The sequence below is a fragment of the Hypanus sabinus genome, chromosome 18, assembly GCF_030144855.1.
Source record: "Hypanus sabinus isolate sHypSab1 chromosome 18, sHypSab1.hap1, whole genome shotgun sequence".
NCBI lineage: Eukaryota > Metazoa > Chordata > Chondrichthyes > Myliobatiformes > Dasyatidae > Hypanus > Hypanus sabinus.
The window spans coordinates 39,729,512-39,749,011 of NC_082723.1; the positions used below are offsets into that span (position 1 = coordinate 39,729,512).

The window sequence follows — 19,500 nt, forward strand, 5'->3', positions numbered from 1 at the left end:
TATCTCAGGGCACTTCATAGGACTTGGATGGTGGAATTCTGCCAAACTTTACAGAGAGTAGAACAATGGAGACTGAACAGTAAAGTCCATAAGTAACACAGGCATGATGAGATTTCAGCAGCTGATTCGTAATGCAAAAAGTAATCTGACCTGTGTTATTTTTCTCAGTCTGGGTTGGTGGTAAATCACAAACACAAGAAATTTTGCAGATACTATACCGTAAATCCAAAGCAACACACACAAAATACTGGAGGAGCTCAGCAGGTCAGGCAGCATCTATCAAAATGAATAAACAGCTGATATTTCAGGCCAAGACCCCTCTTCAGAACTGAAAAGGACAAGGGAATAAACAAGGTGGGGGAGGGGAAAGAGGATAGCTAGAAGGTGATAGGTGAAGCCAGGTGGGTTGGAAAGATAACGGGCTGGAGAGGAAGGAATCTGTTAGGAAAAGAGAGTGGACCATAGGAGAAAGGAAAAGAGGTGATAGGTAGGTAAGAGGCCAGAGGGGGGAATAGAAGAGGGGAGGGGGAAGGGTTTTCTTTATCCAGAAAGAGAAATCAATGTTCATGCCATTAGGCTGGAGGCTGCCCAGACAGAATAGAAGGTGTTGCTCCTCTTCTTGGCACAAGGGAAGGCCATCGACCAACATGTTAGAACGGGAAGGAGAACTGGAATTAAAATGTTTGGGCACCAGGAAGTTCTCCTTTTGGTGGTAATTTGTGTCATTCAAATGGAGATCCTGACAAATGACAGGAGACAATCTGGGGCCTTGGAGACCACTTGAAGGACTGAAGGCTATTGGGTGTCAGCCTAACAGATATTCAAGTATCAGCAAGTATTTTGACATTATATACACACGGGCGTCGCAAAAGGAAAGAAAATGTGTATTTTATTGCATATTTCATTTTATTAAAAGTCATGGCAAATAAAGTATTTTTGAAGTGTTGAAAATGCTGAGGCACGGTTCAGGCAACAGGCAATTTGTACTCAGCAAACCCCTTCAGACAGTTCTGATTTAAACGACCATATTATCAGCTTAAGTGATGTTGATCTGAGGATACATATTGTTAAGAAAACAGAATTCTGCTGCACTGCTTCTTCCAGTACAAGTACAGCCAAAAGGATTTTTTAAAAAAGTTCCCAATCAAATGAAAAGGGCAGACAGTCCAACTGAAAGGTGTCAGCTCTGATATTGCAGCAATCCCTTAGTTATATGGACGTACATCAGCCTTGACTCTGTCTGCAGATCCTGGAAGTCAATAAAGAAACTTGATTTTGAAAATGTTTCAAATTAGTGTTGGTCTCTAGGGGAATCACACATCTAATCCCCAGACTGTTGACTAGGGCAGCTAACCTCTCCACTAGCTGCAGGGGGTACCTTCCTCTTGAGTAGATCTTCCGGGTCAGGGATGACTTATTACCACTTTGGCTTTGAGGCAGTTGGTGAGCCCATTGTAGGATCTACTGATTCTTACACAGGTGGGCCTGTTGGTGGCCCATGAGATGAGTGAGTAGGTAATTTCCGAGGTGATCCGCTCCTTCTGTTGTCTGTGTAAGGGTACAGTGTGCTTCCGTAGCACAGAACTGAAAAAGCTTGGAAGGAGAAGTCTGATATCATGTATATAAACTTTATGGCTTCCGCTTTGTAGATGCTGAACAGGGAGAGCTGACAGATATTGATTTGCTTGTCCTTGCAGTAAATTTGGAGGATTTTGTGAAGGAATTGCTGATGCTATTTTTTCCAGTACCTGAAATGCCTTCCCTAGGTGGCCCAAGTCTCAGAAATATTTAGAAGGGCAGGGATGAGTTTTGTGCCAAGTCTGAAGACTTGACCTTCAAATAATTATTCCTGAATTGACCACAGACAGGCACATTGAAGAATGTGCTGTCTATAATATGTAGTGCAGTGTTTTCTTCAGCAGCACCATCCTGGCTTCCATGATATATGGGGTCAATGCCACCCGTGGATTATATAAATCCCCTTGACATGGAAATATACTCCACCTCTTCACCAACAATGATTCAAAATCCCGGAATCTCCTTCACAAATGCACTTTAGAAGTATCTTCACCACACAAACAAAAACATTAAGAGGAAGATATTGCACTTGGGACTTCTCAAGAGTCAGCATATGATGAGAAATGAATGCCAGTATCCCCACAATAAATAAATAATTAAAAGGGGGTATTTACAAAGTACCTGGATGATCTGGTGCTGTAATAAACTTCCATTGCAACTCTAATCTTCTGACCTTTTCATTTGCTGATGTGGTATTAGTTGGTATTTTGGGGCAACTGCAGGAAGCATACAGAAGGCTGGCGCTGAACAGCAATGCAAATATTATGTTTTAGTACAGATTTAGAATATGTGTGGAAAATTGCAGCACAAATAGATCACAAGCATTTACCTCCAATGATGTGAAGAAAAATCACCACCCCCCAGGCGACACCCCAGGACATTGTTTAAATAGGTTTCATTGTCAATCAGGGCTACCACCAGCAACGCAGCTCAACATAAGATCAGCAAATAGCATGAATCAGCTGCTGCTATTTCCAGCTCTAATTTGGCTGCCCTATCTTTTTACGTATGAGAAACTGCAGGTTGTACGATCTCCTGTTGGGATGCATCCTCATTACCCTTGCTTGAAGTGGCCATCTGCAATGTTGAAGTGGGATAGAAGGCATCCAAATGATATTGCAGGATTAAACTGAGGTATTTGTAAATGAAAGGAAACAACGATCAAATTCAATTGCCTGACAAATTATGAAGCATGAAAGGATGATTTAAGCATACAATATTTATCTGCTGTTAGAATCTCTAAGTTGTAAACATGAAAGGTTAGCCCCTCAAGTGAAATTCTGTTAACTGGGTGGATTTAATGGGATCTGTACTGAAGTATTAAACTGGGTCAGGCTGAATTAGATTTCATCCTGAATCTGTGGGAGGGCACTGAAGCCAACTCCGGTATCTGAACTGTGAGCAGCTTTTGTGGCGGATACGTGTGATTGCCCCAGTCTATCTGACTCAGTACCTTGCCAGATGGTCTCTTTATTTAGTAAAACATTAGATCATGAATATCCTGCTCTCAAATGAGCATGATAATTTGTACGTAATAGCAAGTTACAACTAACTGACCACAGCTGTTGGAACCATGGCTGCTCCTGCACTATATTTGTATGTTCACATGAGTTAAAGTGTGATAATTATCTCATATTCACACCTCCAATTACAGTAAAGTGGACATCTTCCCAGCTATGCTTGTGATTTATTCCCTACTGGATTCCAAGCCAGATGGGATAGTTAGAATGCACAAGGTAGGTGACAGATAAATTGGAATCTCCCCAGCATGCCTAGGAACAGGAATTGACATAACACCGCTGTACTGTGAACACAAATATAATGCTTATAGAGCCATACAGTCCTACTCCTCCATGCTGACCGTGAAGCCCAGTGAGGTAATCCCACCTTCCCACATTTGGCCCATAGCCCTCTAAGCCTCTCCTATCCACATATTTATTTATGGGGATACAGCACGGAATAGGCATTCTGAGCCACGCCACCCAGCCATCCCCTGGTTTTATCCTAGTGTCATCATGGGACAATTTACAAAGACCAACAGGTGCGCCTTTGGATTGTGGGTGGAAACCAGAGTGCCCGCAGTCACAGGGAGAACGTACAGGCAGCAGTGGGAATTGAACCCGAGTCACTGGTACTATCCTCCATGACCTGGATTGACACACTAACGTGTGTGGAGGCTTGTGTGCTTCAAGGACTCCATCAGGTGATGCCAACTCAGGACCATCCATGTTGACGAGATGCCTCATGAAGATCGATTGAACCCCGGCTCCTGAATGGGCCATGCCATACGAAACAACAAAACTGGTACTATAAAGCATTGTGCTAACCATTGTTGCTGTAAAATGTTGCTAATATGCCTGCTTCAGCCACTAATTCTGAAAGCTCATTCCAAATATTTATCAGCCTTTATGTGAAGAAGCTGCTCCTGATATCACTTTTAAGTCCCTCGTCTCTGATCTTAAATCTATGCTTTCTTGTTTTTAAACAAACCCTCCCTGGGGGAAAAAAGATTATGTAATTTTACCTAGTGTATGCCCCTTCATTACTTCTGTCAGGTCACCCCCTTAATCTATAATCCAGGAAATAAAGACCTAAACTACACAACCTGGTAATTCAGGCCCCCAAGTCCAGATACATCCTTTCTACTGTTTATACCATGCTTGTTGATCAGATGGGATCCCTGCATCTCAACTGCTATTAAGTGTATTGGATATGGTACCCAAAGTTTACTCAAAGTGATGTCTGACCCAAAGTACATGCACCATTCTGAGCAGGAACCTGTTGAATGTAGTAGTGACTTTCATATTCTGTAATTTAGGACAAGGGACTAAATCTATCAGCTGTCTGGTACACTGCTCTGCATTGATGGGACCTGTTTAATATCAAGTCTGTGAAGATTTAAAGTTTTTTTTACTTGCTTCTTTTCTTTCAGAGCAAACACTGCACTGTTCTTACTGCTATGCAATATACGCCATAATTATATAACCCTGAACATCAGGGCAGAGAAAAATATTAGGCCACAATTCCTGATTCCGATTGTTGTCCAGATTACCTCTACCAAATTATTGGTTTATTGGGAGAAATTTCCTTCCTGCAATTGAATTCATGTGGCCACATACAGCCATTTGAATGAGGCACTGGAGATCATCCAGTATCTATTAAAATGTGCTGTACAGGGTTCTAAGTAATAGATACTTCCGGATATACATGGCTAATGGTTAGAATCCAACAACAAGGCTATTATTTGGTTCATTTTTCCATTGCTGGTACTCTGCTTATGATCCCATTCTAGTTAAGTGGCTCTTACAATGTAACAACACAAAGAGAAGGAAAAAAAATATTTTGCCGCCTACTGTTGTTGGCAGAATCTTCAGATGACAATGAGGTGGCATACAGGAGTGTGATAGATTGGCTGATTGAGTGGTGTTGCAACAACAAGCTTGCACTCAATGTCAGCAAGACCAAGGAATTGATTGTCGACTTCAGGGCAGAGAAGTTGAGAGATCACACCGATCTTCATTGAAAGGTCAGCGGTAGAAAGAGAGAACAATTTCAAGTTCATGGCCATCAGTCTTGGAGAATCTATACTACACCCAAAATATTCAAACCAGTGGTTATATTTCACCAAAGACTCCAGCAAATTTCTTCAGATGTACTGTGGAGAGCTCTCTGTCTGGTTGAATCACCATTTGGTATGGAGGTGTTAATACACAGGATTGTAAAAGGCTGGAGACTCAGCCAGCTCCATCATGGGCACAAGCTTCCCCACCATTGAAGCCATCTTCCAAAGGTGGTGCCTAAAGAAGATGGCATCTGTCATTAAAAACCCGCACCACCTGGGACATTTAAAAGCACAAACATGAGGAAATCTGCAGATGCTGGAAATTCAAGCAACACACACAAAATGCTGGAGGAACGCAGCAGGCCAGGCAGCATCTATAGGAAGAAGTACAGTCGACATTTCGGGCCAAGACCCTTTGTCAGGACTAACTGAAAAAAGAGATAGTAAGAGATTTGAAAGTGGGAGGGGGCGGGGGAGATTCGAAATGATAGGAAAAGACAGGAGGGGGAGGGATGACGCTGAGAGCTGGAAAGTTGATTGGTAAAAGGGATACAGAGCTGGAGAAGGGAGAGGATCATGGGACAGGAGGCCTAGGGAGAAAGAAATGGGGAGGGGAGCACCAGAGGGAGATGGAGAGCAGGCAAGGAGTGATTGTGAGAGGGACAGAGAGAGAAAAAAGACAGAAAAGGAAAAGGGAGAATAAATAAATAAGTGATAGGTTAAGAAGGGGAGGGGGGCATTAACAGAAATGAGAGAAATCAATGTTCATGCCATCAGGTTGGAGGCTACCCAATCGGTATATAAGATGTTGTCGCTCCAACCTGAGTGTGGCTTCATCTTGACAGTAGAGGAGGCCATGGATAGACATATCAGAATGGGAATGGGAAAGCAGGATCTCCCAGTGGCCACACATTTTAATTCCATGTCCCATTCTCATTCTGGTATGTCTGTCCATGGCCTCCTCTACTGTCAAGATGAAGCCACACTCAGGTTGGAGCGACAACATCTTATATACCGATTGGGTAGCCTCCAACCTGATGGCATGAACATTGATTTCTCTAACTTCTGTTAATGACCCCCTCCCCTTCTTACCCCACCCCTTATTTATTTATTTCCCCCCTCTTTTTCCTTTTTTCTCTGTCCCTCTCACAATCACTCCTTGCCTGTTCTCCATCTCCCTCTGGTGCTCCTCTCCCCCTTTCTTTCTCCCGAGGCCTCCTGTCCCATGATCCTCTCCCTCCTCCAGCTCTGTATCACTTTCGCCAATCACCTTTCCAGCTCTCAGCGTCATCCCTCCCCCTCTAGTCTTCTATCATTTCGGATCTCCCCGCCCCCTCCCACTTTCAAATCTCTTACTATCTCTTCTTTCAGTTAGTCCTGACGAAAGGTCTCGGCCCGAAACATCAACTGTACTTCTTCCTATAGATGCTGCCTGTCCTGCTGCATTCCACCAGCATTTTGTGTGTGCCATCTGGGACATGTCTTCTTTTCACTATCATCAGGGAGAAGGTACAGGAGCCTCAAGACCCTCACTCAATGTTTTAGAAACTGCTTCTTCCCTTCTATCAGATTTCTGAATGCATCACAAACCCATGAACACTTCTTCACTGATTCTTTTGAAGAACTCACTTGAAACACCAAACAGGAGATATTCTCATGTATGTCAACAGAGAGAAAGACTAGAGAGTGGGGACAGACAGAAGAAGGGGAAGGGACTAGAAAAAGGAGGAAGAATGAGGAAGACAGCAGGAGAGATTGGAGTAGAGTGTAGGGGTAATAGATTGTAAAGTATGGGGTTATGGGATTTTGTTGGTGGAGAAGAGAAGAAAGAGATAGAACAAAAGTGATCCAATTATCTCCAACCTTGTGCACCCAGTAGAAGAGTTGAGGAATAATAACCGACATCACAAGTATCAGACTGTGCTATTTATTAGATAATTGCCAAGAAGATGTGAAAATGTATAATTTAAATATTTCACATAATTTGTTAAAAACTATGTGCACAATATACCCCTCAGGCAAAAACGGAGGAGAAATTTCAACATCACAAGAAAATTTCACAAAACAGAAAAAATATTTGGCAACATATACACCAAAAATGGAAAAAATGGATTAAAACACAAAAATGAAATGATTTTATTACTTCTTTGGATCACTAATGAATAATGCTACAGAGTATGTGGTTTCATTTAGAAAGGTTTCATTACTGGACAAATATTTTAGAAGCCATTCCTGGGTGATCCGGTGACATGAGCTAGAATCCCACCAAGCCAGCTAAAGAACCTAACTTCAGTTAGTTATGTCAGGTGAAATTCCATACCCATCCAAACAACATTTTCCATTGAGCTACCTGGCATTACCACCATCCAAAAGAGGATAAATTCAAAATTGCAAACTATCTCATGCAGCCTTGCTACTAACTTTGATTGACAAGTTGAAAAGGCCCTGCAAACATACAGTATAAACGCTGATGTTCTAATACTTAATGGTGAGGAACTTCTCCCACAAATCTACAACTTTATCTCTGACATCTAAGAAGAGAAGAAAGGGTCAGTGAATCTCAGAATGACTGAGTTCCACAAGAAAGGACACAAATCCAATTTTCTAACTATTTAGGGATTTCCAAGATACTCTTTCCACTGACACACTAACTCCTCAAGTCTAAGAGAAGGGAACAGCACCAACCACAAAATATGCGGCTTTCTACCTCATTCGAACCTTTGAATACATTGATTGTGTGGGACTGTGGAGCATCTTCCTTACATTTGGATGCCCATACAAATTTCTCTGAGTTATATTTGCTTCATGATGGTTTGCCTAACCAATGCATTAATACATTCACAAGAGGCCCATCTCACTACAGACCAGTATCAAACAAGGTTGCACAATCACTTTGGCACTTCTACATTTTCTTGCCGTAATACTTTGCTCTGCCTCCAACAAGCTGCCCATTAGAGTGAAGTTCATCTGCAGAACCATTGGGAAAACTGTTCAATCTACTTCACCTCACTTCAGACCCAAGTTAGGACCAAATCCAGTATCAGCTGCTGCATGCTTACAATGCTTATGCACTCAGATGTCAGGTTCCAAGTTGTTGCTGATTCTCTAAGTGAAGAGCTTAAATCTCACCGAGACAGCCGAAGAATTTAAATTCAATTAACATGAAGTCTCTTCAACATGAGCTCATGCTCCATTGTGTTATGTGGCATGACCAGTACCCTCAAAAGAATAGATTTAGAACATGTCCAGTGGCTCTGTGCTGGGCATCAGAGGGACAGGGCGATCAGATATCCATAGCAGAAAGATCAGGTGAATTTGTGCACGGGAAAGACATCACAGTTCTGGGAACTTTGAAAACATGCCAAAATTGGGAATGCTGTTCAATAGAACTATCAAGCTTGACACCATCACTCAAAAGAATCATACCCTTTAATATCCCAGACATACCCATCCCTTTCTTATTGGCTCAACATACCCATCATGACTAATACAAAAAAATGAGCGTGTTGCTCAGATACTTCAATTGTCAATGGTGGGCAAGGCAATCTATGCAGAACATCACCTCCTATCCTGCCTTGTCTGATGAATTAGAGGTCCACCATAATAAAAATTACTACAAAGAATAAGGCATAAAATGCAGCCAAATGGGTGGATGGAAAGGAGGGGAAAGGGGTCTTTATTTTCCACTTTCAAGAGTAGTTTGAGTGTACCATTTTTCACCTAGCTGGCCAAATCCAGGACATGACTGTGAGTAGTTCAGCAGAAGATGAAGAAAAATTGACATGATTTTGACCTCACATTGCTATGTCGTAGGATACAATCACTGTATTTTGTTAGAGAAATTCTAAATAAAACTGATATTTCAAAACTGGGTATGTCTGAGGTGCTCTGAGACACAATTAATAGTAGAACTGTATTTCACTATATTCAAAATCATGACCCAGTACTTCCTCGCTACTGTTGAAGTACGGGACACAATTCAATGAAGATTGCGGAAGAGCATGCATGGATCACTAAGCATTCTTAAAGATGATATCACATCATTACATTCTCAAGGGTAATTTGGAATAGATAATAAACACTGGTCTTTGCAGCAACATTCATTACTTACGTGTAATTACTTGTCATTAAACCTGATATTTAATCTCAGATGAAATCTGTGGATAGAATATTCCACATAAGACTGTTGCTGGTAAACCTTTTCCTAATCTCTTCAAAATTGGTCCCATCGCCATTAACTGTCCTGTAAGCCACAACACTTCATTCCAGTAAAAAGGCCATCAAAATGAATTTAGATTAGTGAAGGTTTCCCCAGGAGCTGCTACATTTGCTACATTCCTGTAATTTTCTATTCTGCACTCATTGTTAAATGCTAACAGAAAATGATAGTACTATTTTATTTTGGAAAGAAGGATTAGCATTTATAAGCACACAAGCAAAATGCTGGAAGAACTCAGCAGGTCAGCATTTATAAAGATAGTTCCACAATCATTGTCCACAGCAGTTTAGACGCTTCAGAAAATGCTCTGACATGATAAGGTGCTTTTTAGTGCAACACCATTATTGTGTTTTGCTGAAATCATCCCGACAAAGCTGCTGCAATGTGTTATCCAGAAGAAGAGCCAGGTAACTCATTTATAGATCCCATTTCTCATTGGGATTTTGCTGAATTAAATACACTAGACTTTACATAAATAAAGAGCCAAGAAATTTAAAACAGGCCCTAATTAAAATAAGTCATTCTGTATTCTTGGAGTATAAAGTCTGTACAAATGTCATATTTCAATAGATTCCTTTGCAAGATTATCTATGTGAGTTCTGAGCTGGAATTTGACATTCTTTGCATTTATATATAAATCCATACATATCTCTCTTCTCCTCCCCTTTAAGTAGGGTGCCCTTTCCCAAGGTACTTTTCCACAGCTTCTCCTTACAGAATCTAATCCCAGTTGATGAGTGTTGACAGACTATTTGCCCATAGCAGAATTAGGCCATTTGGCCCATCGAATCTGTCCCACCATTCAGTCATGGCTGATTTGTTATCCCTCTCAACCCATTCATGACCGAGCTCACATTTTTACCCTCAGATCATCCTGGGATGAGTGCTGCTTGACAATAATGGGGAAAATGTATACTCAATGACACTGTTCCCCTGACACAAACTACAGTTCCCCCTCTTTGCCTGAGATCAGCTGTGACTAGCTTTCTTTTAAACAATTCTTCCTGCTGCATACTAGAAAACTGACTTCTTAGAAATATTCTTAGAGATACAGCATGGCAACAGGCTTTTCAGCCAATGAGCCTGCGAGGCAAAATTACACCCATGTGACCAATTACATCTTGGAATGTGGGAGGAAACCAGAGCACCCAGAGGAAACCCACCTGGTAACGGGGAGAATGTACAAACTGCTTACAGGCAGGAGTGGGAATTGAATCCACGTCACTGACTTTGTTTTAGCATTACGCTAACCACTATTGTGCCTAATCTCATCTGGTATTGAAAGCTAAGCATGCTCACACCTGACTGATACTTAGATGAGAAACTGCCTGGGAATAGCAGGTGCCCCAGGCTAGCCTATTGCCATACTAGCCCGAAAATTTCTAGAAGTCAAATTCCTTCATGAAGACCAGGAGTTTGGGAAAGTAAGTTCCTGAAGTCAGTCTTTTGCTAATTATCTCTCAATTTATGATCAATTCAATGATAATTTGGGCAAATCCTATTCCAACTTGCAGGGATAATAACAAAAAGTAATTATTATCTACACTTTCAACTATTGGCCGAGGGTGAAAGCCAACCTGCTGATGGCCAATTAAACTCCAGAGATCAAGTAGGTGTTGAGAATTGGCAGTTCTGGTCCACAATCTCCAAAAGATGCTTGCTTCACGAGGAATATTAAGATAATCTAATGCAGTGGGGTTTAGAAGCTTCTAGTTACAAGGCTGATGATAAGGCCTATGGCCAGGACAAGGAAGCCATCTTTTTTCTGCGTCTGGTGGTACTGTTCCCAAATAGATAGCAATTTGATTTTCCAGTGTCAGCATCCCGAACCTCAATGAATGAATGCAAAATTATAGTCCCTTGGCAAGATCTGTTCCTCAGCAATTTCACCTCACTTCCTGGCATCCCAGGTCACCTACTACCACTATTAACAATTAAACAGTTTTTGTGCTGCTTCTTAACAGAAATAGAAATAAAATTTGAATGCAATAAAAAAAAAGGATCCGGTACCTCCTGCAGGTTTGTGTGCAAGCTAAACTTACTGTACACATTTTCTATTTGAGTAACTTTCCCTCTGTCAGTTCAAAAACAATTTCTATTGTGGCTCTTCATCCCAGATCAATCTTTACTCTTATTGACTTTCAATCTTCAGAATAGCTCAAACAACTGACGGTTATTTACGCGTCAACTCAATTTGTACTATTCAAACTTAGGAGCTATCAGAGACAATCCCGTGTTGTTCTCTGAATGTATTTATCAGGAACAGAGCCTGGATCTGATTCGTTCAGAAGTGCAAAGAGTGATCACCATCACCAGCTTTGACCCTGAAAACAATAATTAGAACTGGGGCTATTTTTCCAGATTTTGGGATGATGTGCTATGGGTATTATCTGCGGACAGGAAGAAAGACTGTGCTGTACTGACCCTGAGAAATGCAAACACAAATCAATTTAAGATGAGAAATGGTGAGCCCTCCACTACCACAGAAACAAATGGCAACTACATTTCATGGAGTGGGCCTCAGCCATGGTAAGAAATGCTTTGAAACTATACAGCCCAACTTTTAATCATCCTATTTATTTGGAAAAGACAGGAATGGACATTTTAAAAATGTATTTTCTTTGTCCTAAATCAAATGCTTATCTAGGATAGCCTTTCATCACATCAACCAAAAATTGTCTTAAATCATTTGCCAACATCCCACTGTCTACAATAGAACTTAATGGTTATCTTAAATAATTAAGAGAAAACCTATTGTACAACATTATACTTACATATCAATATACTGTCCCTGCTGTCCTGAACTACCAGTCTCCATTCTATCACCATTATCTGATTGATCATTTGCTTTCTCATAAAAGGGTTGAGGACTTTTCTCCTCAAAACCCACTCCTGTTCGTCTCCTGTCGCTTTGCTCCTCATTCTTAGTTTCCAACAAAGACAGGTTCAGCGACTGCCATTGAGCAGTTCCACCATTTTCTTTACCTGAGCACTGACTGCTGGCCTTCTCTTCAGAAGTTCCCTCACCACTCACTATTCCTTTGGCGGTCTCTGGCTCTGTACTCTGCATGCTCTGATCTATCCTGCTGGTTTCCTTGTGGGTTGAAGGTATGGAATGTGCAGCAAATGGTACACTGGTGCTTGCTCCTCTACTTTCACATGAATGTGATCTCACAAAGTTGAAACATTCAGGTCCAGCATCTTGATTTGACCTCATCTCATGCCTCATTCCACACTGATAATTGTGGTCACTCTGCTCCTGCCAGGTACCACAAGGCAGACCCCTCATCTCACTGGAATGAACATCAGGACTTACTGATGGCATCAGAGATGCTGAAGGCCTGCTTGGATATCCACCCTCCTCAGGTTTAGTTATATCTCTGCCTGTCCAACCCAGGTGTGAATATGTTTCACCTGCAGTACGAGGGCTCTGTTCTGTACTGCACCCTACATGTGACTGGCTTTCCATGGAATATTTAGCTCTACTGCTAGAATCTTTCTCCCCACCTTTCGGCACAGTGTCACAGAGAGGTTCAGTGAAGACGACATTGCATGATTTCAATTTGCTTACAGTTCCCTCTAAAGACATTGCTTGAACTGCTTCTGGTTGAGGCTGTCTCACACCCTGCTCTCTGAGATCAATACATTGTCCACTTAGCTCCCGAACCAAGGGTGGAATTGCTTTGAAACCCGCAGCTGCCTGTTTGTCCTGTACGTTCTGGGTGATGCAGTTTCCTAAGGGATTATCCACCTGCAGGACGTTACTGTGCAAATCACACTTGCTGATACTGCTCTCTTTCCCTTGACAGTCTGTGGTACCAACTTGCAAAATCCCCTGCTCAAGTGCAGTTTTAGTTTGAAACACAGTTGACAATTCTCTGACAATTGGTCTGTGTTCAGTCTGGTGCTCTGCGCTGTGAATAACACAAGCGTCCTGAAGCAAACCTGGATCATGAATGCGAGCCTTGCTTTCAGCAGCAGCACTTTCCATACCTCCAAATGAGCACCCAGCTGTGACCGCCTCTTCCTCATGATGCGGTTCCTTCATACCAACGCTGCAAGATCCCTCAGTCTGCTGAGAAATGGAAGACATTTCTGCACCATGGCCTGGCACTTTTAACGATCTGTTTCTTTCGCCTCGCTCTATAAAATCTTGCACTTCACCCTGGTCTTTCAAGCTTTCCTCAGCTACACTATTCCCTCTGGCTTTTTCTGCTAGGAATCTCAGGATTTCTTGCTCAATACCATCGTCACTATCTCCGGAACTGCTGTCTCCGGTCATGGTTTTTTGAGTTACTGGTTCAACCACGGTGGATGGCGTTGTAGATAACAAGACCGATATGGGCCTTCCCATTCTAACCATACTGCCATTTCCTTCACCTTCTGATGTCTCCCCAGCTCTTTTGTTATTTTTACTTTTAAAGTCTAAATAACTTCTACAGACTGTCCTACTAGATTTTGACAAACAGCTCTTCAGGGGAGCATGGCTCAATGCAAGCCCTTCACCAGTGGCCTTGGGAGTTTCATTCCCAATACCAGTGTTTTGCTCAGAGAAGGTGAGCACCTCTGCCCCTGTAAACCGTACACGCTTCCTGCACCAGTTCTTAGAGTCCCTTGATCTTCTCCCCACTCTTTTTCTGGTCTTCAGAAGATCCATTGTAGCAGTATCCAGATCTTCATCACTGTCCAATGAACTACTTTTGTCGTCTGTCTGCCAAGCATCATGGACTGGCTTATGACAGGACTGTATGCTGGTAGCCCAGTTTGGCGATAATTTGCCCTGATTTCTATTGATTGCCTTGCTGTCCCAGACATTGCTTATGTCTAAAGTATCTTGCTCCAACAGATCTTTTTTAAGTTTAATCTTGGAGGGAGCAGTGTCAGGGTCAGTCCTGGAAACAGGTGCCCCACTGGCAACTGGCTGGCTTTCTCTCAACTTTTCTTTTCCAGTCTTATGACCAACACTGTCATTAGACTTCAGACTTTCTTTCTGCAATAAGGGCATCTGAGATGAAGACAGAGGAGAGAACAAGTTCAGACTATCTTCTTCCTTCAGATCTGAGGGGAAGACTTTGACTGACTCACTCATAGCCTCCACTTTATTTGACTTCTCATTCCTTTGGCTCACCTTCAGAGCCAAGTAATTTTGAATTTCCTTTTCAATGCTGTCACTACTATCCACAGAACTGTCTTCACTGTCGGAAGATGAGATTTGCTGGGAGTTAACAGTGGCATACTTGCTGGTCATCTTCCTACAGGCCACATGCACTTCCCTGTTCAACATGCCATCTTCATCTACACTGAGCACCAAAGGGCCTTCCTGTTTTCGGAAAAATTCTGATGGGGTCTCTGTTCTTTTCAAATTTAACTCAGAGACTATGTGTTTCCTTTCCTTTTGCTTTACAAAATCATTGCTCAACTGATCACTGGAGACTGTATGCAAAAGGCTGTGTGGATACTGTGCCTTTGACTCCACAGACTTGGGTATACATTGCTTCCGCTTCTTGCTCAGAGTTGCTTGAGTTGTTTCCTTCCCCTCGTCCTTGGGTGCATGACGAGCATCCAAAGAGGATTCAGAGTTCATGGAACAGAGAGGCTTGTGAGGTAACAATCCAAGGGCAAAGGGAAGATCCTTGATTTTCTTCTGTTCTAACTGGTAACGTTGGATGGCTTCCTCAATCCCATCATCACTACTAGAGTCAGATAGCTCTGCTCCTGTGGTTATGGAATTAGGCTTTGGGACAGAGAATTCAGTCTTCACGTTCAACTGGATGTTACTATTTTTGCAGAGATCCTTAAAGCTAGGCATTGCTGATGGCTTCCTCTCAATGGCCAGCTTTTTATGGCTCTTGGGATTCCTTTCATTGGTCTTCCCAGATTTGCCAACTTCACCTACTTTGGTGGATTTGGTGCCAGTAACTTGAGTATTGGGATTTGTCACCAATGGTTTGACAACACGTGCTTGGTTCCCTGCGCTGGCCTTGATGTACCTCTTCTTGCTCTTCAGTCCTACCTTCACCAGATTTTCCTTCTGTGCTGGTCCTCCCTTGGATGCTAGTTTGTCACTGGGATCGCTGGTTTCTTTATCCCGCTTGTCTTGCAAGAACCTTTCAATCTCAGCTTGTATACTCAGTTCAAAAGAGTCATTGCTGCTGATGCTGGAAGGTGAAGAACATCTGGAATCGGTAGCAGCCTTTGGATGGGTAGGAAGAGGGTCAACATTGACAAGTTCAGTGGGGACCACCTTTTCTTCAAGTGAGAATCTATTACTGACATTTGGAGCAGCGTCTTTGATAGGTGTATGTATCACAGGAGGAACTTCAGCATCATGTATGACGTTCGACATTGAGCAACTTTCTTCTGTCTTCTTCTTCAAGTATTCCTGAATAGCCTTTTCTATATCTCGGTCAACAGACTCATCGCTGTCTGTATCCAGTTCACAATGGCCCAAATTCGACTCCTCTGTGCCGAGTGCACAGGTTGGATACACGGTCTTCAGATCCTCTACAGCGGCCCCTTTTAGAAGCTTGATGGCGCTGTTGTCTAACGCACCCTCACTCCGCCATTTTGTGACTAGGTTTGTTTGAGCATTACTACTGGGGTCATTGTTCATAGCATGAGATGAGTTATGGGGCTGCAGGTTTTCCACAATCATTTGTACACTTACGTTAACAGTACTTCCAACAGCAGAGAACTTCTCCTTTACGGAGGAGAAACCCACCGGAAGGCTGTAGCTCTGGGAAGCTCCAAAGGACTGCCAATCTGTCTGTATTGCAGAGGCAGGTGTCAAATTCATTAAGAACATTATAGCAGGAGAATGACACTCTGGACATATTGTTGCTTCCCTCACATCCTGCAAAAACAATGTAGAACAAAAACAATCAAAACGGCTGCAAAATAAACAGCTTAACAAATACTTACACTGATGCTTTACAAAAGTCAATCAATTCAGAGCAACTTTCTTTTTATCTGTTTTTGCCATTAGGCAAACAAATAAAGCCTGGTTCAATTTTATCGATGTTGCTTGAGGAATAGACGTTGTTCAGGACAACAGAGAGAACTCTTTGGCTCTTCTTCAAGATAAAGTCTTATGGATCTCCCACAGATAACTTTAGGCCGATGTTTTATTATCTCTGACAGTGCAACACTCCCTCAGTTTTGGCCCTTCAATAGTGCGGCAGACTTTCAGTATTACACCTTCAAAGGTACACTTCTCCCTCAGTACCTTCAATCGCTTTGTAAAAAAACAAACACTCAATCATGCTATACTAACTCACGAAATCTGGAGACTAGAAAAAAATTCCGTATTGTAAGTCGTGGAGAAGTAGAAAGGACATCACCAATTTACAATGGCAGGTAACACTAACTAATTCCCTTTAAATAACTCACCAACTTAGTAATAGTGCCACTTGACTCACAACTTCCACACTTGCAACCTGTCCAAACCCAGTCACCTAATACTCTCCTAACCCTTCAGCCAGCTCTGCTGTGGCTGCTCACCTACACTGCTTTCACTTTTAATCACTTTTGCATTCAAATCCCTTCAATGCCCCCACCTTACTGTTGCCGTGGCATTGTCTACCTACCCCACACTCTCCAATTCCTGCTTTACCTCCTCCTTTAACCATTCCTTAAAAACTCTTACCTGTTTGTCATCTGTCCATAAGTCCTGCGGCTCAGTGCTAAATTCTTTATTTCATATAACTGCTGAGCTGGGATATCTTATGACCGTAGACTCTAGTTGCTATTGTACTGAAAACTATTAAGTTTGCATCACTCATCTCACAGAATCATTTTCAAGTGTAGTTAACCAGGATTGTGCTTCTGACCCAATTGCTAAAAATGCCATTTTATATAGAGGGGGGAGAAAAGCAACAGATACAAGCTTATTTTAAAAATAGTAACTCTTGATTTTTCTCTACCTCTTCCAAGATCGCAGTTTGTAAATGGGTTGACCCATTTCTGAAGTTGATGCCGGTTTAAAATACATTGCAAATACGCTCAGAGCCAAGTTCACTCAGTTATACAGAATGAACAGGCCATTCAGCCCCACAGATCCTTTACTGACCAAAATGTCACATCCAAACTAGGCAACTTAAATCTTTCCAATCCATGTACCTGTCCAACTGTGTTTTAAAAGTTCTTATTGTACTTGCTACAGCCACCTCCTCAAGCATCTCATCCCACACAGATACTACCCTTTGTTGTCCCTCACAATCCTATAAAATCTTAATCCATGCCCTCTAGTCCTTTATTCCCCAACCGTGCAGAAATGCCTGAATTCAGGAACACACATTCAGAGGTTTGCAGAGCAGGGAAACGAGGTTGAACCTCTACAGCTAATTGTGAAGCATTGGATGCTCTGACAGTTGATTCAAGACTGTTTAATCTCATTACCTATATACAAGGAGAAACTAATTGTTACTCCAGATATGATGCAGTACAAACAAAAACACAAAAGATAAAGTGCACACAATAAATATAAATACATAAGATAGCTTATACACATAGATTGATTGTCTTTCCTTAGAGACACTAGGCTGTACATAAGGTGACTGACAGGAAATAAAGTAGTGGTGGAGTTAGTGGGTGGAGGTGTCAATCAACCTTACTGTGGAAAGTTTTTGAGTCTGGTGTACGCGATGGAAATGGGGCAAACAGTCCATGAGAAGGGTGGGTGGGATCCTCCATGACATTATTGGTTCTTTTCTAGCACCTTTCCGTATACATGGTCTTTGATGGCTGGTTAATAAGAGGGAATTGCCTTTACCTATGATTTGAAGCTACAAGAAGATTCCGTCTGCCCACGTTGAGGGGTATTTGCTATGCCATCCCCCCACTTAGGTGCCCAGTTGTTCTGAGCGTGCGGGCGATGCTGATGGCAGTCAGCGATGCCCCAGGTCACGCCTCGGAGCTCTTTGGACCCAGGCTGACCGTGCACTGAATCTGTGACGAGGGGCAGTACCTCGCTCACCCCCGGTGACTCCCGCCCCAACCCTGGCCGCCCGATCCGGCACAGCCGGAGTGCCCCGGCCATCTACAGGCCTCCCGCTACCGTCCTGCTCTCAGCTAGCGGCGAACCCGACCCCGAGGCCCAGGCTGCAGCCTCCGACCTGCGGCACCGTAGCAGGGCCCGAGCCCGGCCCACAAGTGAGAGGAAGGAGAGCGGGCCGGGGGTTGTAAGGGTGGGAGCAACTCTCATCAGTCAGGGCAAATGATCACATTTCACGCCGACACGGGGGATAAGCATCGGGGCAGAAGGGCGACCCCAGCCCGGCCGGATCTCTGCGCACAGCTAGGCCCGAAGCCTCGAGTCGGGAGTTCTCCCGTCGCCGCCGGACAACGGCCTGACTGACGGTCCTCCCGACCTTGAGCAGCCGCTGCCCCCACTTCCCCGTTTTATTGGCACCTGCTCCGGCTCCCAGGTTTGATTGACAGCCCCTCCCCTCCCCTCCCCTCCCCCGCTGCCCAGGTTGATTGACAGCCGGCAGACCCCGGGTCCCGGGAGCGGAGCCCCTCGCCCGCCCGCTCCGTCGCTACCTGCTACACGCGGCTCCCTCGCTCGCTGCGGCGGCTCGGCGCACTCGGCACTCCCACCGGCTGCAGGCAAAGTTCAGAGCAGCGAGGAGGCGGAGGAAACGCAAATAAATAAATATGCCCGTCCGGAGAGCGGCCCGGCTGTATCTGTGTGAACTAGAATCGGCAAAACAAAAATACACGAATAACGAGTAGCGGTTACCGCGTTAGCAACTTTTGTCTGAAATGAGTTAAAAATAATACCCCTCTTCTTGAAAACAAGGGATTGGGAGGCTAGAGAGTCTGGCGTGGGTGATACAGAGAGGGTTCCTGCTTGTATGTTTGCAAATCTATCTGCTTATTCAGGGATTCTTACAGCCCAGCCACCGGTTTATTTTACACTAGCCCTATCTCAGGACCATTTACAATGCCCACTTGACCTACGAACCAGTAGGTCTTTGGACTGTGGGAGGATATCGGAGAACCCAGAGTAAACCCTCTGGGGTGAGAGTACAAACCCCTGACAGCTGGTGCTGAGATCGAACCCCAAACTTCGGGACGCTCTGAGCTGGAGCAGTGCCACCCTATCCACCACGCTGCCCTATTGTAAGCGATAGTTCACATT

The 19,500-nt window shown here is 43.4% G+C and overlaps 1 protein-coding gene across 5 annotated transcripts; it reads right to left on the minus strand.

Annotated features, from left to right (window-relative positions):
* Positions 1-7,053: 7,053 nt before the first annotated feature.
* On the minus strand, positions 7,054-18,994 carry ppp1r26 (protein phosphatase 1, regulatory subunit 26). Of its 5 annotated transcripts, none has more exons than XM_059994242.1 (2): positions 18,900-18,994; positions 7,054-16,212 (listed from the first exon to the last, which is right to left on the minus strand). In XM_059994242.1, the coding sequence occupies exon 2, from the start codon at positions 16,162-16,164 to the stop codon at positions 12,130-12,132; it is 4,035 nt and encodes a 1,344-aa protein (XP_059850225.1). In that variant the 5' UTR covers positions 16,165-16,212; positions 18,900-18,994; the 3' UTR covers positions 7,054-12,129. The 5 variants fall into 5 exon arrangements, with proteins under 5 accessions (XP_059850225.1, XP_059850228.1, XP_059850227.1 ...); XM_059994245.1 differs by lacking the exon at positions 18,900-18,994 and adding an exon at positions 18,728-18,747; XM_059994244.1 differs by lacking the exon at positions 18,900-18,994 and adding an exon at positions 18,473-18,720.
* Positions 18,995-19,500: the final 506 nt, after the last annotated feature.

Coding starts and splice junctions, on each gene's coding strand:
- ppp1r26 (XM_059994240.1), bottom strand. CDS start 18,055: ATGTCATGGAGGATCCCACCCACCCTTCTCATGGACTGTTTGCCCCAT. Junction 16,213..17,971: donor AGACTCAAAAACTTTCCACA/GTAAGGTTGATT, acceptor TTGTTTTTGCAG/GATGTGAGGGAAGCAACAAT.